Below are 23553 nucleotides of genomic sequence, written 5' to 3' on the forward strand. Positions count from 1 at the left end.
GGTACCTCCTGTATGTTCAAAAAAAATACAGTCATGGACAATGAATGTAGTAGTTTGGTTTAAAAAAAAAACATGGTGGTAGATACTATGTACTAAACAATGAATGTTGTTCATTGTGATCAGTGATTGTACTATTCAAGTACAATTTCAAGTACTCAGCTTTAACTGCATTAAAATGTTGGGTACATTGACTTTGTTTTAATATCTCTCACCAGGCCAAGTAGAAACTGACAATGGAGCACTGTGCAAAAAATCCATATGTGAGGACCAGCAGCAACAAGTGCATACTGAGGTACAGACAATTTACAAATTAAATCATTTTGCTTACTTAGAAAACGTTCATTCTGAGATTTAACGATGTGTCTTTTCATATGCTCTAGAATTATTTTAATAATGGCAGAAAAGCTGCCCTTCATAAAAAAAAAAGCACGCTGAACATAGCACTATATTGATGGGGCAGTCGCTGTGAGTGCAGATACTTGTGGCAATTCAAAGGCAGTGGTAGGCAGAGTGCAAAGTGCAAACAAATGGTGCAGTGTCAATGTATTACCTCAATAAGCTACAGTAACTTGCTATTATTACTGAACACTGGTTTTTGATCCTGTGCCTGTATTTGACCTTACTTTCCTGCCACCTGCCCTGATCTGAAGTACAGGTCTATATGACCCATTCCTGTAGCAAACCACACCGCAACAGAAAGTTTTGGGGCCAAAAAGGTTGTTGGTGAAAATTTTAAGAAATTTCTCAATAAGATGCAGATGTTCCAATTATACAGATCTTGCAGACCATCTCATTCATAATTCTGCAGCCTTCCTCTCAACCTAGCTCCACCTCTCCAACAAAACATTTTTGATGCTCCAGGAGGTCAGATCAAGGCTTCTACCAAGGATCTTTCCTTTCCTGGCAGCTTTTTGTTAAGGCCCGAATGACGAGTTCGGACCCCGAGACTTATTCTCTCAGCATGCAGTATTGGTGTCTCTGGTGATCTGAATAAATGAGAGACAATTTAAACCTTGTGTCTAAATAACTGTTCCAGTCTTTATGCCAGCTTCTGAATCTGTCCCCATTATGTCTACTCAAGAAGATTCCATGAAGCTCATTCCTGCTATTCTGTCATTTTCTTCCAAGTAAACAACAATTCAAGTGAGAAAAAATCCCAAAACTCAAAATATCAAAAATATAAAAAATCCCAACAGTAGCAAATTAAAAATTAACTTTTATTAGGACATATATACTTTGCTGCTGTTGCAATTTTTGACCTTTATATTTTGATTTTTGGGATTTTTTTCTCCCTTGAATTGTTGTTTACATGGCTTCACCTGTGATCTGGACTGAGGTTTGTAATGTGAGAAAGTCTCCTTCCCCCCCACCCAGCCCCCACCCTTTGGCGGACTAGCCTGGGGCTTTGGGAAACCACTGATTTAAGGATGCATGCAGACTAAAGGAGAATTCTTTTAGATATAAAGGGCAATGCAAACTCCTATAAAACTTGGGTCATTTAACCTTCAATATCAAATATAGGTTTCATTACTCAGGGCATCCATAACTTCAGACCAAAACCAACTATGTTGGTAGCCAATGTAGTGGCACAATAAGGGACTTCTATGAATATGCATAATTCATATTTGTGTACCAAAATGATGGATAGCCCCAAACTGCTCATGTAGAATGGGACAGGGAATACTGGTGAAGATGAGTTTATGGTTCATCTAATTAAATGCTATCAAGAAGACTGATTAAACAGACTGTAAATTTGTGTAATTATTTTTGTCTGCAGGTCAGAGCTGTTGTCACTTTTAAGAACTTACAACTGTTTTCATGAAGGAAAGAGCTTCCAGCTATGGCATCATGAGGTAAGTATGAGAAATGCAAGACACTAGTTACGAATGCCTGTAATGTTCATGTTTTATTGTACAGGTATGGGACCTGTTATCCAGAATGCTCGGGACCTGGGGTTTTCCGGATAAGGGATCTTTCCGTAATTTGGATCTCCATAACCTAAATCATTAAATCTCCATAGCTAAAAATCATTTAAATATTAATTAAACCCAATGGGATTGTTTTGCCTTCAATAAGGATTAATTATATCTTAGTTGGGATCAAGTACAAGGTACTGTTTTATAATTACAGAAGAAAAGGAAATCATTTCATAAATTATTTGCTTATAATGGAGTCTATGGAAGATGGCCATTCCATAATTCAAACTTTCTGGATAACGGGTTTCTGGATAAGGGATCCCATACAAAGTGATCTTTGTTCTTTGAGTATCAGCTAAAAGGTCCCTAGCACCAGTAATTCTTTTCTAGACATTTAAAATAATGAATAGGAAATTATATAGTTCATATAGTATTGCTATAGAACTGCAATACCAGAATAACCCCCACTGTTATAAACACATTTTGTGAATTAATTAATGCAAGCACGAACAAAAACACACATCCCTCATATAATCTATGCAAGCCCATGTGAGTAGCTTACTAATAATTGGTGGCCTCTGGAGGGGAGGGGCCCTGTTAACGTTGTCCTGGGCAGTACTGTAACTTTTCTTAAAATTCACTTTTGTTAAAGGGGACCTATCAACAAAACATAAAAAGCTGTATGGTTCAAATTAAACATAAAATTCAAATTCCTTTTTTTATTAATAGTCGCCCACAGTAGCAGAGTTTTAAGCGCTGGTGAGTGGGATTTGTGTTTACCAGCTATTGATGTTGTTATTTATTGCTGGGGGAATATTTCTTTAGGACTGTTTTAGGAATAATGTAGGAATTTTCCAGCTCTTTGCAATATTAATTCTACAGGCAAAAATTAATGCATTATTGCTTTTCACAGTTGCGGATTACGTTCTGCGATGATAACTAAAGCAGATAAATAATCGCACAAATACAGTTATCTACAGGCTACTATCAAGGTCCTACTTTGTATTTTAAGGGCTCTGGCACACGGGGAGATTAGTCGCCCGCGACAAAACTCCCTGTTCGCGGGCGACTAATCTCCCCGAGTTGCCATCACCTGCCATCCCACCGGCAAAAATGTAAGTCGCCGGTGGGATGGCACACGCGGCGGCTCGATTTAGGCAAATCGCCGAAGTTGCCTTGCGAGGCTTTTTCGGCGATTTCCCGTGGGCGACTAATCTCCCCGTGTGCCAGAGCCCTAACCCATCTGCTGATGCACCATATATGCGGGTACATGATGCATCAAGAGCTGAAAACAATTAAGGGAACCTCTGTCAGCCTGAATTAATGGAACAATATAATTTACTATTCCTACGTACAGTATCTCTCACATCAGCTTGAAAACGAATCAGTTGATAACTTGGATGGTCATCTTTTGTACGGTTAACTTGAGCTAGTCATGCCTATGTAGTGTGAACCTGTTTTGTCAAATGTATCTTTTAAAAAACTGTAATTAAACAGGGGCAGTATGGTAGCTTATTATAAATATTATGGAATTGCTAAATAATTGGTCCAACACAACAAAACGATCAATGAACCCAAATATATAGGGAATAATGCACCCCATGTTCTAAAATATAAGGATATTATAAGTCACCAAAGGAGTTTCATGAACATATAAAAGCACATAGCTATAGTTATATAGTAGATTATGTACCCCCTACTGTAATTTATAAAGATATTAGAAGTCACCAAGTCGTTACGTGACCATACAAAAGCATGAGGCCACAGGCCAAGGGGACCTCCAATATCTTTATAAATTTTAGTAGGGGGTAAATTATCTACCATTATCCAAGTGTATAGGAAGTGATTATCTAAGTATATACATATACTGTTTAGCGATGGGGGCAGCCATTCAAACTTCAAAAAAGAATAAAATACACAGATTACATATCAGATAACAGATAAGCTCTGTAGAATACAATGGTGTCATTCAGGCCCATTTGAACAGCTACCCACATGGCTACACAGCAGTTTCGTTTGTAATAAAAATATTTTAATGACTTTTAATTAATACATTTTTTGGTGTTACTATTCCTTTGAAGCACCTTTTCTAAAGTGTAAATAGTCCCAGCTTTTTTAAATATCTTAGATCCTTATTATATGTTATATAAAAATATATAGTGCTGACCAAGGGCATATTTATAATAAGGCACCTGAGGGCCTGCCTAAGGCGGCAGGTTTTGGGGGGCAGCCTTTGGGTGTTTGTATTTATATGCCCCCGGCTTGGGGGGGGGGGTTGAGGGGATAGGGGGGTTGTGGTGTTCTATGGAAGTGACGTCACCTCCGAATCGTTGGTGCATGTGACGTGAAGCGTACTCTCCGTGTGACGTCACCAGTGCCTAGGATGGCAACGGACCTAAATACACCCCTGGTGTTGACACATTTATTTTACAGGGAATACATATCAGTACAAACTCCTTGCAGATTGTGCTCAAGCTGGAAATTAATTCAGGAACCCTGTCCTGCAAAGCAAAAGTTATACCCACTAGGGCAATTTGCTCCCCAGATCTTCCATATCCTTTATCAGTTTACTTCTGGATTCCATTTTTTAGTCCCTTGAGACCAATGGTTAATTGTCTGGATGCAAGAGCAGAAAGTGGCATGAAACTGTAACTTGGGGTGCCTATGACAAATTAAAAATCCAGTGCAAGGGATAGAGCACCTATACTTAATGACTGCCATAGACAAACAGTACATACAAGGCTTATTTGTGCCTTGAATAATACTGTTTTTTATTAAATTATTCCCTTTTAACTGCACTGATATTTGCTGCTTTGATTTTAAGTAAGCCGCATTAATCCATGCTGGTGGCAAAACAATCCCACTGGGTTTATGTAATGTTTAAATGTTTTTTAGTCACTTTCCTTTATGGTGATCCAAACCCAAGGTAACAAGCAAGGGTTTTGCAATTAATGAATGCAATTATGACTGACTAAAACAGCATCACGCTAAGTAATTGTAGAATAATGTTTTGCACTGTAATTTTTAATAATAAAATCTGAATTGAACTAAGCCTACCAAGGAAAGAAAAATCAAGTAAACGGCACTGTTAATTAAACAATTATTAATTTATTAATTATGTATTATGTTAATAAAGTCTGAAAAATGCAGACACGCCATTCTCTAATATAGAGAAAAACATAAAATAATGACAGATGTCAAAGTACTTTCATCTGGAATTAAAACTCATAAATAATTGGTAGCTGAGGTTGCTGAAGTATGTTTAACGCCCCTCGGCAAGTGTAGCTGGTAGAACAACATTTCTTTTGGAATCTTTGAGGCCTGCTTTTTCTTCTTTGCTGAGTTTGTTTTTCACTGCGCTGATATTTACTGCTGTTGTGTCGCCAAAGGTTACATGTTGTAAAGATTTGCAAAGGATTAGACTGTAAATTTTGTTGCAGGGTAAGACCAGGTGAAGAACGTGCCTCTTGACTGTCTTGGTTTTCCTTCCCACGTGCTCTGTATAGCCAAGCCAATGGATCAGCAATAGATTGAGCAGCATTAAGGATTGAAGGAGAGGTCACGTTATCTTGTGTTGGATGCAGAACTCTCCCCTCACAGCCTGTTAATAATGATCTGGTTTTGTGCCAGTCCTTATTCTGGCTTCTGTTTTCTCTCGGCTTCATCAGGTCTGCTGTCGGCAAGCTTGGCTGAGAAAGAGTTTGAATTGATTTGACATATTCCTCAAGTCCATTAAACATGTGAACATCAGTGCAAGGTCCTTCCTCATTTATGGTTGGTAAATGGTCGACAGAAGTTAAAAGTCTTGATCTCATGCTAGGGAGAGAAACAGAGATTCATTAGGATTTTTATTAGGAAACAAAGTTAATTTTCTAATTATAAACAATAAAAGCTCTTATCAATGAATAAGTATATGCTTAATAAGTTATCCAAATTCACTTTATGTTGCTTTAAATAAGCTGTATCAGTTATTCTGTGTAATGTTATTTTTACACTGTTAAAAAAAATGTATTCCTTATTATGAGCTAGAAGAGCCCTACAGTGGAGGATATTTGAATATTCCATTATATGGGGATGTTGCTTATTAAAAGCTGCGATCTCTAATGAATATATTATAAACAAAAGCCTTGGACTGAGCTAGGGCACCCTACCTCTTTGTCCTTAAACATACACACAGCACCTACAGGCAAGACATTGTTTGTTTATTCTTATTTCCAGAAAATGTACACACAAGATTAAATATGTTTCTTTAACTTTAAACCTTTATAACAGTTTGCTTTCCACCCCTAAAATAGAAGAGCATGGTGGTTTGTGATCTGAAAATTAATACAGGTATGGGACCTGTTATGCAGAATGCTTGGGACCTGTTATGCAGAATGCTTGGGACCTGGGATTTTCAAGAAAAGGGGTCTTTCCATTATTTGAATCACCCTGTCTTAAGTATTCTAAGTCTTTTTAATTTAAACATTAAATAAACCCAGTAGGATTGTTTTGCTACTGATATGGATTCATCCAACTTAGTTAGGATCAAGTACTGTTTTATTATTTAATTTTTTTTTTAATTATTATTTAATAAAACAAAATCGATATTGCCTTCATGTAATGCAGAGATTTCTGGATAACAGGTTTCCAGATAACGGCTCCCATATCTGTACTAAAGATAATATAAGTAAAATAATTATTATAAAATAAAAGGACTAAAATATGACTAATTTGGCAAATATTTTGTGGCAGACAGTCCTAATATAGTCAAACCATCTCTGATATTAGCATTACAAATATATATAAATTAAGAATGGTGAAGGTAGTAATGGCATACATTTGTTTTCAGAGACTGCTGCTGTGGCCCACCAATGGGATCTTTGCTCAGTCGTGCAAATGCCAATTACACTTTGCACAACTGGTCCTTTTACCAGATAGCATGAATGCTATATTAACTTCAACCTATAAAATATGACCAATTCATGCACTTGGCTATAAGACAAGTAGTCTTACCTTCTGAAGCCTGTTTGTTTCCCAGTTGCTGTATATAGGTCTCTGCCTTGCTGTATATAGGTCTCTGCCTTGCTTTATATAGGTCTCTGCCTTCTTTGTTAGCCTCTGTCAAGCTGTTTCTGTTTAGCCACTGCTCGCTGCATGCCTTTTTATAGCAGCTATCAGGCACACTTAAGTGAGTTTCCTAATATAGCAGCAGCTGTAAACGTGAGTAAGGATGTGAGAGGAAGGTGATGTACCCAGCGGAATAAAGGGAGGAGGGGGGGGGGGATTTCAGCATCCTACTGCCCTGCCAGCATATTTGCTTTTAATTTCTCCTCCCAGCTCCGACCATCTGTATAGGGAACACTGAACTGCATGTGTGGAATGACACGTTTTCTCACAAAGCCTCAGGACAGAGTCTTACAGTTAAGGTTATATATATATATATATATATATATATATACGCACATCCTCTGTCACGCTGCATGTGTGGCTGCACAGCTCTGAAATATCACGATATAATCATTGGCAAGGCTCGCAATTAACTGTTGCCTTTTATATTTTTAGAGCTATGTCATTTGGAAATAGGGCTGAAACACAAATAAAAAGATGTTTGAATGCACCTATAAATAGATACCCAAATGGTCTTATAAATAGATACCTAAATGTCATGAATCATTATGGTAACACTATGAAGACAGAATTAACCATTTCCCTGCTCTGCACTATGAAATGTGTCTGCCTTTTGACTGAAAATGTAAAAGTTTGAGTTTCTGTAGTTCTTTAAGAAGAAAGATTATATGCACTTCTACTGACAGTTCCAATGTTGCTCACTGAACCTGGATTACCAGCCCCCTGAAAATGTCAGTGTGATTGTTTTCTTTTTGTATTATTCAAAAGCTTTAATTAGATGGTTTGGATAAGTTGTATCTGTTGCTGTGTTTAAAATATGTGATATGATATGTAAAAAAGCTGTTTGAATCTTCACTGCTGTCCTGGTGTGCATGTCTAATTGTCCTTTGCACCAGAATATTTCAAGCTAGTATCCAATCACTAGGGCCATGGCACACAGGGGCTCGTATACAGAGTGCAAGGCAGTGTGCAAGTGCTAAACATGGACACAAACTGCTATGTGTTTTGCACTCTTTTACACTGCCCTATACTTTGCTTCTGGCAAATAACCAGAACTTCCCCCGTGAATACAGCAGGTAGCCATAATAGAGCCAGGCAGTCACTGCAAATGCCATTAGAGTTCACTAATATTGTACCTACTGTCATCAAGAGCATCAGTTACCCCCATTTGAACTTTAATTATGTTGGGTTGAAAAACCCAAGATACTGTTGTTCCACTTATTCTTCCGCTTTTTTTACTTCTTCTTCTTAGCGCCCCCCGTTTTCTAAACGCTACCCCTCCTACAGTTTTAGGGTTACAACACCCAAACTCTCCACTCTTCTTCGCCCTATGTGCTTTTCTAAGCGATCCCGCCCCCTGTCTTTTTGTGGTGCCTGAACACCCCACATTTCCCATTGACTTTGACAGGGAAGATTTTCACCCCCCAATCTTGAATAACATAATCATGGGGTCACCTGAATGAAACAGTGACATTTGTTACCCAAAGTGGGAGGGGCCAACAACAGCCAATCAAATGTCACCTATTGACTTTAATGGGAAAATTGAAACTGCTGCCAATCTTACAGCTTTGAGGCTACACTCCCCAAACCTGAATCACATGGGGTCATGGGGTCTGCCTGAATGAAAATATAATGATTGTTGGATGCCCAAAAGTGGGCGGAGCTGTAAACAGCCAATCAGATTTTACTTATTGACTTGGCAGGGTGCACAATGTGTAGTTAATTGTAGTTTATTCTCACAGTAATAACAGCAGGGTCCCTAAACTTTTTACAGTTGTTCACTAGGGGACTGCAGATTTAGTTGTGAGAAAGTGGGTGGAGCCACCCACAGCCAATCAGATTTCACCTATTGAATTTTATTGGTTTGATGCCAGGGTTCCCAAACTTTGCACAGTCAGTCACTGGGTGACTACTTACGCAAGGTTAGAAAAAGTGGGTGGGGCCAACAACAGCCAATCACATTTCCCCTATAGACTTCATACATTTAAACTGCTGCCATTCTTTAAATATTAATACTAAGGTCCCCAAACTTTGCAGAGCTATTCACCAGGTAACTGTGGTTCAACCTGCTACCATTCTCACAGTATTAACACCAGGGTCACTAGGGGACTGCATTTTTAGGTTTTAAAAAGTGTGCAGAGCCACCAACAGCCAATCAGACTTCACCTATTGAATTTTTTTTATTTAAATTTAAAATGCTGCCTTTGTCACACTATTTATGTCAGGGTTCCCAAACTTTGCACAGTCAGTCACTGGCTGACTATGTATTCAGGGTTAGAAAAAGTGGGTGGAGCCACCAACAGCCAATCCATTTCCACCCATTAAATTTTATTGGTTTATATTTAAACCAAGCATGTGCCCCCACTGCAGAGAGCTTCTATCCATGACAGCCCCCCTGGGCAATGTGCCAGGGGGGCTGTCATGAGGGTCCTGCGAGACGATCGCTTGCAGGACCCTCCAGGAAGCAGCAGACGCGATCGCATCGCGTCTGCTGCTTCCTGCTTCCTACTTCCCCCAGGAGCGCCGGCCCACTGAGGAGGAGGCGATCGGGTCTTCAGGACAGGTAAGGATTTATTTTTTATTTTTGCATTTACACACTTACACACACACTTACATACATTTATACACACTTACATACATTTACACACACTTACAGCACACATTTTAGCAGTTTTTTATTTTTTTATTTTTCACACTTTTAGACACTTATTTACACTCATATACACACTTACACACTATCACACAACTTTTACACATGTACACACATGTATACACAAACACTTTGGGGTTTTTTTTGTTTGTTTTGGTTTTTTTTTTTCATTTTACCACTTTGTTTTTAGTTTCTTTTACCTAAAAACTGTTTATTTTGACAGCGTGACTATTGGATCAGATATTCTGACCACTAATTACACTGTCATGTGACTTATTTTGTTGTTTCACTGATTTGCACAATTTTTGTCATTTTATTGCATTTTATCCCTGTATAAGTGTTCCTAATCTGTTTTTAGCGTAGCTTTGCCAGGTGTAACTTTGGTGTACAAAAATAACTTTGCCTATTTTGAATTCATCAGAATGTGTACTTTCCACAAATATATGGTTTTCTGGGGGTCTGTGTATAGTTAGGGGGGGTTACTGCACATAATACGCTGTCAGGGGGCTCTGTGTGCAAAAGCTGAGTTGGCAGGCGAGAAATCCATATGCGCTATTTTCATTTTGGGGTCAGTACATATAGCAGACTTTGGTATATCTATGCATATTGGGCATCAAACTGTTCAGTAGACCTTAGGTGTTCCTATTTGGGGTGACTTGCCTTTGTATGCAAGAAATTGTGTGAGATAAATGCGGCAAATTGCAACATTTTTAGGCAATTTTCTGAAATGTCATAAAAACCAATAACTTTAGGAAAGCTTTGCAGATTGGTACTTTGGTGTAGAAAGGACTCTTTACCCTTGTTGGATTTGTCAGAATGTGTACTTTCCAAAAATATATGGTTTTGTGGGGGTCTCTGTATTGTTAGGGGAAGTTTCGGCACATAATACACTGACAGGGGGCTCTGTGTGCAAAAGCTGAGTTGGCAGACGAGAAATCCATATGCACTATTTTCATTTTGGGGTCAGTATATACTGCAGACTTTGGTATATCTATGCATATTGGGCATCAAACTGTTCAGTAGACCTTAGGTGTTCCTATTTGGGGTGACTTGCCTTTGTACGCAAGAAATTGTGTGAGATAAATGCGGCAAATTGCAACATTTTTAGGCGATTTTCTGAAATGTCATAAAAACCAATAACTTTAGGAAAGCTTTGCAGATTGGTACTTTGGTGTAGAAAGGACTGTTTACCCTTGTTGGATTTGTCAGAATGTGTACTTTCCAAAAATATATGGTTTTGTGGGGGTCTCTGTATAGTTAGGGGAAATTTCGGCACATAATACACTGACAGGGGGCTCTGTTTGCAAAAGCTGAGCTGGCAGGCGAGAAATCCATATGCGCTATTTTCATTTTGGGGTCAGTACATACCGCAGACTTGGGTATATCTATGCATATTGGGCATCAAACTGTTCAGTAGACCTTAGGTGTTCCTATTTGGGGTGATTTGCCTTTATCTGATCTTTATCAAGAAATTGTGAGAGATAAATGCGGCAAATTGCAACATTTTTATGCGATTTTCTAAATGTCATATAAATCTGCAAACTTAGGAAAGCTTTACAGCTTGGTACTTTGGAGCAAAAAGAAATGTTTACCCATTATAGATTCAGGGGGATGTGTACTTTCCAAAAATATATGGCTTTCTGGGGTGAGTGTACTTTTTTTGTAGCATTATCCCACATAAAGGATGTAAATGTGTTGATTTTGATACATCATATGGGGGTATGTTCCCATTGGGGCCCCTACATGCCACATACTTAGGTAAACCTATACATATGGGCATCAAACTGTTCAGTGGACCCCTGGCGTTCAAATTTAGGGTGTTTTATCTTGGTACCTAACACTATGTAGGAGATAAGATGCTGCGAAGTGGAAGCTTTGAGGGGATTTTTGGAAATGTCATCAAAATTGCTAACTTTAGAAAAGCTGTGTGGCTTGGTACTTTGGAGTAGAAAGACATGGGTACCCATTTTAGATTTGGGGGAATGTGTACTTTACAAAAATATATGACTTTCTGGGGTGAGCGTACTTTTTACTAGCTTTATCCCACATAAATTATGTAAATGTGTTGATTTTGCTGGAGCTGAAATAACAGAAATGATTGATCATATGGGGGTATGTTCACATTGGGGCCCCTACATGCCACATACTTAGGTAAACCTATACATATTGGCCATCAAACTGTTCAGTGGACCCCTGGCGTTCAAATTCGGGGTGTTTTATCTTGGTACCTAATGCTATGTGGGAGATAAGATGCTGCAAACTGGAAGCTTTGAGGGTATTTTTGGAAATGTCATTAAAATTGCTAACTTTAGAAAAGCTGTGCGGCTTGGTACTTTGGAGTAGAAAGACATGGGTACCCATTTTAGATTCGGGGGAATGTGTACTTTCCAAAAATATATGACTTTCTGGGGTGAGCGTACTTTTTACTAGCTTTATCCCACATATAATGATGTAAATGTTTTGCAGGAGCTGAAATGACAGAAATGATAGATCATATGGGGGTATGTTCCCATATGAGCCCCTACATGCCACATACTTAGGTAAACCTATACATATTGGGCATCAAACTGTTCAATGGACCCCTGGCGTTCATATTTAGGGTGTTTTATTTGGTTACTTTATGACCTGTAGGAGATAAGATACTATAGACTGGAAGCTTTGAAGCAATTTTTTAAAAAAATCACAAATTTTGATAAAAACCAATAATTTTAGGAAAGCATTGCGACTTGATAGTTTGGAGTAGACAGACAGTTGTGCCTATTCTGTATTCCCCAGAATCTGTTCTTTCCAAAAATGTACAATTTTCTGGGATAATCCTTCTGTTAGTGGAATTTTTGGCCTTGAAATCTAAAGTATGCCACTTTCTGGAGCAGTGCTTTGGAAATTTGGTAGTGTACTTCTGGGAGTTTTTGACCTATACAAGTGACAAATCTCCATAAAACTATATATATTTGGTATTGGCACATTCAGGAGACATGGGACTTTCCAAATCAGTTGTATATTCGTGCATAAAATAATTTTTGTTTCTAGTATGTGTGTTTATATTATGGAAAATTTGATTTTTTTTTTTTGCATTTTTAGACATTTAGAAGCCTATATCTTGTTACAGAATTAGAATTACACAAAAATTCGACCATATTTTGAAAGCTTAGGTTGTTCTGAAAAAAACGATATATTGTTTTCCCGGGTAAACTAAAAGTCCCCCCCGGGGAAAGGCTCCTAAAGTGAAACAGTGCAAAATGTTCAAAAACTGTCTGGCAATACAAGTTCCGCTTTGACCAAAACAGCTGGCAGTAAAAGGGTTAATAACAGCTTACAGGCAGCCTGAGCACAGAACAAATAAATAACTACAGGACATTCCACACAAAAGGAATAAGTATTGTGAGAGCAGAATGGTTTCCAGTCTAGTCACTGGAAATTTCCTCTGTCCTGTTCATTTACATTAGTTCCCCACTGGGGTGTGATTTTCTTAAGAATTCTGGAAGAATGTGATTGTGCAAGTGAGCAAAAATCTCTGTGACCTCAGAATGACACTTCAGACTATAAAATCGGAAGCAAGGTCCTCAATGCAATTGTTCCGGATGAGAACTCAGCTTAGTCATTACACAACATAATGTGCAACCTAACACGTAGTGCAAGGGCTTTCTGCAAGGGTCTTAAACTCCTGGTGAGGACAATGCATAGAGCTGCAATACGAGTTTTCAAGCCTCTAGTTCTACCCTTACCCCACAGCTCACACAATAAATTTCACATAAGTAGCCTAGGGAGGGAATTTACCCCTGGCCCAGTTCCCTTTGTGCAGTCTTACATGCACTCTAACCCCTCCCTAATTGAAGTGGCAGCAGTCGCTATAATATATATATACACAAAAAAAAGACCAGCAACGCCGAGTTATATTCCAAAAAGATCAATCATGTATTAAAAATGAATGAACAGCCAACGTTACGTTTCGGACCCCATCAGGACTTTGCTCAAGGCTGTATATATATATATATATATATATATATATACATATACAGTTCCAGTATGGGTAGCACACCACAAAAAAATGGGTTGAAACCTGGGTGCTGGCAGCAGAAAAATACAAATGTACATGCAGAGAGAGCCAGCACTCACAGGACTTTTCCACATATAATCAACAAAAAAAAGAAAGAAATGGTTGACAAGGAGTATCCTTACATGGTGATTTAGTGGTGAATTGCCACTTTAGAGGCTCGCGTTAGAGCACTAGAGGAACACGTTGCAACACTGCGTTCAATCAACAATCTTGAAAGGAGTCTCTTGCTAACTGAACAAGAACTAGCGGGGTCAGATAGTATGGGGGGAGGGGAGCAGCAAAAGGATGATAGGGCAGTAAGCTGGGTGACAGTTAGAAAATCTAGTGTGGGGAAAAGGAAAAGGGAGGCTGCTCCAGGGTTTGCACATCCCAACAGATTTGCCAGATTGTGTGAAGAAGATGGGAGTGTGAACTCTGGACTGGCGGTTCTAGATGAGGCTGATCTCTCTAACAGCCGGGAGACCAGTTTCTCTAGTAGTGGTGGGGAGGAGAGCAGAGCTAGGCCTAAACAGATGGTGGTTATAGGGGATTTGATCATTAGGAAAGTGGACAGGGTAATCTGTCAAGCGGATCGCTTCAACCGGACAGTTTGCTGTCTTCCTGGTGCCAGGGTTCGGCATGTGGTTGATCGGGTTGACACATTATTGGGAGGGGCTGGGCATGACCCGGCTGTCTTGGTACATATCGGTACTAACGACAAAATGAACGGTAGGTGGGGGACCTTAAAGAGTGAGTTCAGGGATCTAGGCTCTAAGATTAGGCAAAGGTCCTCCAATGTCATTTTTTTGGAAATTTTGCCGGTGCCACGTGCAAGTTTAGGGAGACAGCGGGAGCTTAGGGAGCTAAATGCGTGGCTAAAGTCTTGGTGTAGGAAGGAAGGGTTTGGGTTCCTAGAGCACTGGGCTGACTTTTCCTTGGGGTACAAGCTATACAGCCGTGACGGATTGCACCTCAATGGAAGGGGGTCTGCTGTGCTAGGGGAGAGAATGGTTAAGAGGTTGGAGGAGTGTTTAAACTAGACAAGGGGGGGGTGGGTGAGCTAGAGCTCTATGGGAAAATTAGTGTAGACGGGGCAGGGGGACTAGCAGAGGGTTGTGGGGGAGGAGTGAGGGGGGCATATAGTTTATCAGATAAGGAGCTTCCGTTACAAGGAAAACAGTCTCATATCTGCCTTAACTCTAACTCTCCGTTAGCTAATGTAAACATCAGAGGGAGAAGTAGTAATCTCCGCTGCATGCTGGCTAATGCGCGTAGCTTGTCGGGTAAATTAGGGGAGCTGCAAGCTATTGCATGTATTGAAAATTATGATTTAATAGGTATCACTGAGACCTGGTGGGATGATAAATGCGACTGGGCTGTGAATTTAAATGGTTATACACTTTTTAGGAGGGACAGAGAGATTAAAAAGGGTGGAGGGGTTTGTCTTTACGTAAAGTCAGATTTAAAGCCATGTAATAAAGACATTACCAATGAAAACGTCGAATCTCTTTGGGTAGAAATTTCAGTAGGGCTGAAGGTCACAAAGAAAATGGTCAGTGGTGTATGCTATAAACCACCCCGTATAGATGAGGGGGATGAGGCCCAGCTATTGTTGCAAATGGAGGAGGCTTCAAAACTGGGTCAAGTTGTTATTATGGGTGACTTTAATTATCCGGACATTGACTGGAGTAATTGGGTGGCTAAGTCAGAAAAAGCTAGTAGGTTTGTAAATATGCTAAATGACAACTTTTTATTTCAGGCGGTTCAAAAACCTACTAGGAATGACTCTATTTTGGACCTGGTGATTTCTAATAATAATGAACTCATCTCTAACATTTGTGTGGGTGAGCATTTGGGGAACAGTGATCACAACATGGTCTCCTTTGAGATAATGCTGCAGAGACAGCTCTATAAGGGAGTAACTAAAACGCTCAATTTTAGACGTGCAGACTTTGCCAGTATAAGGGCATCTCTGCAATGTGTCAACTGGGAAAGGCTTTTCATGGGGTTAGACACAGAAGGAAAATGGAACATCTTTAAAACATTGCTTTGCAGGTATACACAACAGCATATTCCCCTTGTAAGCAAGGAGAGGCATCGCAAAGCAAAACCTTTATGGCTGAATAAAGGTGTTAGTGTCGAGGTTGGTAAGAAAAGACGTGCTTTTAGGGCATTCAAGTTAGCTGGGACAGCAGAAACTTTCATCAGGTACAAGGAAGCAAATAAAGCATGCAAAAAAGCTATCAAGCAAGCTAAAATAGAAATGGAAAGGGATATTGCAGCTAGGTGTAAAAAGAATCCAAAATTATTTTTTAATTATGTGAATAGTAAAAAAATGAAGCAAGAAGGGGTGGGAACCTTGTTATCACGGGGGGTAAGTTGGTTGATGAGAACGGGGAAAAAGCTGAAATTTCGAACTCTTATTTTTCATCTGTCTATACATCTGAGGAGCCAGATAATGAAGGCTTCCCTTTTAATATGCCCAGTTCTAGTAATTTAACTACTGACGCATGGGTCACTAGGGAGGAAATTCAAAGGAGACTTGAACATGTAAAGGTAAACAAAGGTCCAGGGCCGGATGGGTTTCATCCCAGGGTATTAAATGAGCTGAGCGCTGTGATTGCCAAACCTCTTCACTTAATTTTTCAGGATTCATTGAGGTCTGGCATGGTGCCGAGAGACTGGCGGATTGCTAATGTGGTGCCGTTATTTAAAAAGGGATCCCGTTCTCGGCCTGAAAACTATAGGCATGTTAGTCTGACATCAGTAGTAGGAAAACTTTTGGAAGGGGTAATAAGGGATAGGGTACTTGAATACATTGCAGTTCACAATACTATTAGTTTGTGCCAGCATGGTTTTATGCGTAACAGATCTTGCCAGACTAATTTAGTCGCCTTTTATGAGGAGGTGAGTAGGAACCTCGATGCTGGAATGGCAGTTGATGTCATCTACTTGGACTTTGCTAAAGCGTTTGATACAGTACCTCACAGAAGGTTAATGATCAAATTAATGAGTATTGGCCTAGAACATAATATTTGTAATTGGATAGAGAACTGGCTGAAGGATAGATTACAAAGAGTGGTGGTTAATGGAACATTTTCTAATTGGACCAGTGTGGTTAGTGGAGTACCGCAGGGGTCAGTCCTTGGTCCTTTGCTTTTTAACTTGTTTATTAATGACCTGGAGGAGGGCATAGACAGTACTGTTTCTATTTTTGCTGATGACACTAAATTGTGCAAAACTATAAGTTCCATGCAGGATGCTGCCGCTTTGCAGAGCGATTTGACAAAATTAGATAACTGGGCAGCAAACTGGAAAATGAGGTTCAATGTTGATAAGTGCAAAGTTATGCACTTTGGTAGAAATAATATAAACGCGAACTATCTCCTGAATGGTAGTGTGTTGGGGGTTTCCTTAATGGAGAAGGATCTAGGGGTTTTTGTTGATAACAAGTTGTCTAATTCCAGGCAGTGTCATTCTGTGGCTACTAAAGCAAATAAAGTGTTGTCTTGTATAAAAAAGGGCATTGTATAATTTTGCCCCTTTATAGGTCCCTGGTAAGGCCTCACCTTGAGTATGCAGTGCAGTTTTGGGCTCCAGTCCTTAAGAGGGATATTAATGAGCTGGAGAGAGTGCAGAGACGTGCAACTAAACTGGTTAAGGGGATGGAAGATTTAAACTATGAGGTGAGACTGTTGAGGTTGAGGTTGTTTTCTCTGGAAAAGAGGCGCTTGCGAGGGGACATGATTACTCTGTACAAGTACATTAGAGGGGATTATAGGCAGATGGGGGATGTTCTTTTTTCCCATAAAAAAAATCAACGCACCAGAGGTCACCCCTTTAGATTAGAGGAACGGAGCTTCCATTTGAAGCAGTGTAGGTGGTTTTTCACGGTGAGGGCAGTGAGGTTGTGGAATGCCCTTCCTAGTGATGTGGTAATGGCAGATTCTGTTAATGCCTTTAACAGGGGCCTAGATGAGTTCTTGAGCAATCAGAATATCCAAGGCTATTGTGATACTTATATCTACAGTTAGTACTAGTGGTTGTGTTTATAGTTTGTGTATGTGGGTGTATAGGTTGGTGGGTGTGGGTTAGGTGTGCTGGGTTTACTTGGATGGGTTGAACTTGATGGACACTGGTCTTTTTTCAACCCTATGTAACTATGTAACTATGTAATAATCCAATGTTTCAGTTCCTCACAGGAACTTTCGTCGGGGAGATAGGCACAGTATGTGTACAAACACTTTTAAAGGTACAGAGTGGCGCCAAAAAGCAGCCTGACTGTGTAACATGCCGATGCCTTCTGTCTGGTCCAGATTTTCCTCATCCCCATATGGGCAAAAGAATCAAGATCAAGCATCGCTTAACCTGCACTTCCAATTATGTGGTGTATATAATCACGTGCCCATGTGGACTGTACTACGTGGGCAACACGGTGAATATGTTAAAGGAAAGGGTTGGTAACTATCGCTCAGCAATTAGCAAAGCCTTTAAACATTCATTCATTCAACCCGTTTCTGGGCAAAATGACATCCACTTCCCACTTTCAAATGTATGGCAATCGACCAGCAACCACCCTTAATGAGGGGGTGCAATAGAGACTTAGCCCTACTGCGCAGAGAATCCAGATGGATTCACACATTGGACTGTGTGGCCCCTCGGGGCCTGAATGAAATGCTACCATTGGGCTGTTTCACGTAACTCAATCTGTCTCTGTAAATTTTCTTCCAGCAACCAGTGAAAAACTTTCTGTTACTGGTTATGAACTGCAACACTTGTGTGTCCTTATCACTTTATTTTTTATAATTTTGTTATATTTCTGTGCAATTATCTCTTTACTTTTGTATACTTTTTGCTATGTCCCTGCCAGCTACTCGTAGCTATGTGTGCACAAACACTGCCCCACCACTGGGGTCACTGTACTGAGTATCCCAAATATCAGTCCCATGTCCAGCCTTAGGTGCTATATACTGAGTGGGGTGATAATAGGGTAGCAGGCGTACCCTGAGCATCTGTTTGTTTTATGGCAGCTGTTACTCCTCTATATGCCCAGCGCAAGGTACCATCAGCCCCGAGTGGGGTGGTCCCCAAGTATGTGCCTTATACCAAAACCCAAGGAACGGTCTGTCCCTCCGCTGGCACGGTTTTAATACTACCCGAAGCTGTAGTCAGGGGAACTGTGGACTAATTTTGAGTTGGCCCATGGCATCCCCCATGTTATATGGACCTGGCAATGCCTCTCTACATTTCCTAAATATAGCACCCGAACTACTGCGGGTGCGTCCTTGGTTGCTATGGCAAGGGGCGTTCTCATTATCCGCTGGGACTGCGACCACGAAGGGGTATAGGTTTGGAACAGGGGAGTATGGGGTACCAGAGGAGGAGGTTTTCTGCCGCATTTCCTCCCCCACCCTTGGTGATCCACACAAGTGTGCATATATGCAGGTTGGGCACAATGGGGACTGCGGGCCTACTGAGTCTTTATAGTGTACCTCATGCAGTGGTCTGTGCTACTTTATTTTATGTTCTTATCTCGCTGTTCCTTATTTGTTTCTTCTTTGTCTTCTTTCTTTTTGTTCGCCAACTGATTTACTGTAGACTGTATGGGTGTGTGGTTGCCTAGCAATGCTTTTTGGCGCCACTCTGTACCTTTAAAAGTGTTTGTACACATACTGTGCCTATCTCCCTGACGAAAGTTCCTGTGAGGAACTGAAACGTTGGATTAATAAATCACCATGTAAGGATACTCCTTGTCAACCATTTCTTTCTTTTTTTTTCTTTTCTTTTTGATTATATGTGGAAAAGTCCTGTGAGTGCTGGCTCTCTCTGCATGTACATTTCTATATATATATCTTTTACAGTTTTTACACTTTGGGGGAATTCAAAAAAGTGGTGAAATTGAGACAAAATAAAAGTGGAGATAGATTTGTAGGATTTTCCACCTTATTCACAAACCTCTGTCTCCACTTTTGTGAATTTGTCTTTTAAATAGAAACTTTTTAGATTGTGGGGCCCATTCACTAAAGTCCGAAAAAAACGAGTGTTATTTTTAGCATGCGTTAAAAATATTCTCCCTTCTTATATTCGGAGAATTAATGATCACAAAAAAGACACTTGTCTGAATTAAGAAGAGATTTTATTGTTGTTATTTATGTTGCGATTACATTTTTTTTTTTTTATTAAATCTCTTTATTTATCAATTTTATTTTTACACGTTGATTAGTAACAGTATCGGTGACATGGGTTACAATGCATCTTGGTAAGAGAAGCTGAGTTGTGTCAATGGCAGTAGATAGTATTTAATGTCCTGAGAGAAAGTAGAGTTGTCTCGGAGAGGGTCATTTCTGTTGTTTTATCGGCTGATGTTGAAGTTCTTGAGTTTTGAAGGTCGTCCAGGGTTCCCAGATTTCTTGATGTTGATCCAGCGAGTCTGATAAGGGTAGCTGCAAGGTAATGCATAGTTTGTATATATTCCACGCGGGATTTTAGTTGGGAGATAGATAAGTGTGGGGCTAGCCAGTTCAGAGCGATAACCCAGCATGCTGCGGCTGTTGTAGGGTCAGTTTATTCTGGGGTTTTGTTAAGTTTTTGGTAGGTAATGAAAATAATGCTAGCTCTTGGTCCAAAGTGACTTCTGTTTGCAGTACCTGGGAAATGAGTTGAAATGTTCGGGACCAGAATCTTTCTACTGTTGGGGAAGACCACCAAGAGTGGAAGTAGTTTCCTTGCGTTTTACAACCCCTAAAGCATAATGGTGAAGAGGCGGAATTAAACTTATTTTTTAAAACTGGCGTAACATACCATCTGGAAAGAAGTTTGTATGTTGTTTCTTTGATACTTATATTTGGGGAAATCTTCTTTGCAGATTGCCATATTTGTACCCTTTTTTGGTAGGGAAGTGGGGAATGTACCTCTGTATCCCATTCTCTCATGTATTTGCATACGTTATCTGGGGGCTCTGCCCTTAAGTGACAATATATCTGGGTTGTTGACCCTGAGAGACGTGTGGGAGACTTGCACTGGAGTTCAAAACCAGACATCTCTGTTGTTGGGTGGTTTGGTTTTTGTGAGAGGTAAAAGTGGTGGATTTGTGTGTATCGATAGTGTTCTGAGAACGTTATTGTTTTCCCTGAGATATTCTAATGACTTCAGTCCTCTGGGAGTTATGAGGTCTGCCAGTTTATTAAAGTTATAGTTAAAGCAAAGTTTTTTGCTGTTAGTCCTGGTATGAAGTCTGGGTTCCCTACTAGGGGTTGTAGATTGCTGTTTGTTTAGTGTGTTAAAATTTTGGGTTTCAGTAGGGTCCAAATATTTAGGTGGTGTAAGATGATGGCATTTGATATATGATGTGATTATATGTTTTGTGTGCTTGTCAATAGTAAAGCTGATGTTTGTAAAGGGAAGATGAAAGCATTCTCAAAATCGCCCCAGGGAACTGTATTTGGTTGTGAATGCCATTGAGTGAGTTGGGTATGTCTGGCCGCTCTGTAGTATGTCCCCCTTGGGTGTCCCCCTTGTTTATCCGGTGTCTTTTGTTATTCCAAATGAAATTCATAGTGTCTCTTTGGAAAGAGTGAATTTCTTTAGCATAAATTGGGATAGGGAGGGCCCTAAATAGATATAGGAGTTCGGGTAAAACAACCATTCAGATTGTTGCTATTCTCCCAAACAGAGAGATCTGCAATTTAGTCCAGTCAGCAAGTCACCCACGTAGTTGTTTAAAAATGGGGGGGGGTAGTTTGCTGCGTATAACGACTCATATGTCTTAGTTATATTGACTCCATGATATGCTATTGATTTTTGTTTCCATTGGAAAGGAAAGTTAAGTTCCAATAGTTTCTTTTGTGAGGGGATGTTAATTGGTAGTGCTTCTGTTTTGGATATATTGACCTTCAATCTTGAAATGTGGTAAAATCGGTCTAGGATTTAAAACAGGTTAGCGAGGCCCGTCAGGGGATTAGATATCCTCATACATATATCATCTGCATATAGGCTAATTTTGTATTCTTTGGGGCCTTTAGTATATCCAGAGATATCTGCATTTGATCTTATCATTTTTGCTAAAGGCTCCATTGCTAGTGCAAAAAGTAATGGCGACAAAGGGCACCCCTGACGAGTTCCCCTTTTAATCTGTATAGGAAGGGATGGTTTATGGAACAGCCTTATATTTGCAGTTGGGTTGTTGTATAGTACTCTAAGTCTGTCTAGGAAGGCCCCAGATATATTGAAGCGGGGTAAAACGTAAATAGGTAGGGCCAGGTTACGGAGTCGAAAGCTTTGTACACATCTAACATGAGTATGGGAGACTTGGAGGCAAGTCATTATTATATATGTTATTATATTGAGCAGTCGTCTGATTGCATCTGTTGTTTGTCGTCCCAAAATGAAGCCTGACTGATCTGGGTGTATCAGTTTAGGCATTAGTTTGTTGAGTCTAGGGCCCAGTATTTTGGAAAAGAGTTTAATTTCCACATTTAGTACAGATATAGGGTGGTAATTTTGTAAGTTTGTTGTATCTTTATTTGGTTTCAGGAGGAGGGATAAGTTCGCTTGGAGCATATCGGCAGGGAGAGAGTGACCTTGCATCATATCATTGAAGAGGGTAGTCAGATGTGGAATTAAAAATTCTTTAAATTTTTTATAATAGCTTGCTGGGAGGCCATCTGGTCCAGGGCTGGAGTTAGATCTTAAGGTTTTAATAGCTAAGGTGACTTTGTAATCGGGTTATTAAGTAAAGTTCTTTAATTTTGGGTCAGTTTTGGGTGGGGTATAGCCTCCACGAAGGTATCTCTTTTGTTGCGGGTTGTTAGGGGTGGGGAGGAGTAAAGTGAGGAATTAAAATTGTGGAATTCTTGTATTATGTCCTCTGGGTTAACTAGTTTTGCTACTTTAGGGTTGTTTATGTAAGAAATTTGTTTAAAGCCCTGGGACAATAGTTGGTTGGGTTTATCTTTGAGGTGGAATAACTTATGTTTAGACCACCTTATTGATTTTTCTGCATTGTTGATCAGGAGTTTTTGCAATTCTGACCTTATTTCAGTCAGTTTCTGAGAAATATTGGGCTCAGTTGATGTTTTGTGTTTTGCCTCCAAGTCTCTCAATTCTCTTTCAAGTTTGACAATAGCTTCAATTCTTTTTTCCTTTTTGTGGGACGCCAACCTTATAAACCCCTTATGACCGCTTTATGTGCTGCCCAAATTGTTCCCATGCAGAGTTCTTCATCTAATTTTGTGAGCCAACATTCCTGTAAATCATCAGTAATGGATGTGGTTATGGTGGAATCTGATAGTAGAGATTCGTTTAGATGCCAAGAATGTATGGGTTGTGGTGCGTGAGTTAATTGTAGCTTTAAGGTGGTTGGTGCATGGTCGGACCAAGTTATGTTAAGAATAGAGGCATCATTATGGAGCATTAATTGTGGAAGTAAAATTTGATCTATTTTGAATAAGAATTATGTACTGGGGAGAAAAAGGTGTAGTCTGTATCGAAGGGGTGTAAGGCTCTTCAGGTATCTACTAAGGCTGTTTCTTGCATGAGTTGTTTTAAAAATTTCGGGAAGTTCAGTGTTGGGTTAGCTGTATGTTGTGAGCGGTCAAGTCGTGGGTCGAGTACCAGGTTGAAGTCCCCATGACAACAATAGTACCTTGAGAATGCAATGATAACAAATCAAATACTTTGGTAAAAAATTATTTGGCCCCTGTAGGCGGTGCATACAGGTTAAGAAACGTTACAGGGTTGCCCATTATTGTACCATTTATTAGTATATATCGGCTTTCAGTATCCAAGATGGAATGGGTATGTATAAATTGGACATGGGGGTGAAAAGCTATAGCTACCCCTCT

At 39.8% G+C, this 23553-nt stretch overlaps 1 protein-coding gene and 1 long non-coding RNA gene across 5 annotated transcripts in view; one reads left to right on the forward strand and one right to left on the reverse strand.

Annotated features, from left to right (window-relative positions):
* rassf4 (Ras association domain family member 4) overlaps positions 1–23553 on the forward strand; it is an 88773-nt gene that overhangs the window by 38758 nt on the left and 26462 nt on the right. For all 4 annotated transcript variants that reach the window (XM_031904745.1, XM_012965863.3, NM_001100272.1 and 1 more), the window contains 2 exon segments: positions 216–292; positions 1778–1853. In XM_031904745.1, coding sequence (XP_031760605.1) covers positions 234–292; positions 1778–1853 — 135 coding nt within the window. In that variant the 5' untranslated portion in view covers positions 216–233.
* On the reverse strand, positions 5005–7130 carry LOC105947772. The gene is made up of 2 exons (XR_001171241.3): positions 6912–7130; positions 5005–5732 (listed from the first exon to the last, which is right to left on the reverse strand). It is a non-coding gene; the product is annotated as an uncharacterized LOC105947772 (long non-coding RNA).

This window comes from Xenopus tropicalis, chromosome 7 (assembly GCF_000004195.4).
Source record: "Xenopus tropicalis strain Nigerian chromosome 7, UCB_Xtro_10.0, whole genome shotgun sequence".
Lineage (NCBI taxonomy): Eukaryota > Metazoa > Chordata > Amphibia > Anura > Pipidae > Xenopus > Xenopus tropicalis.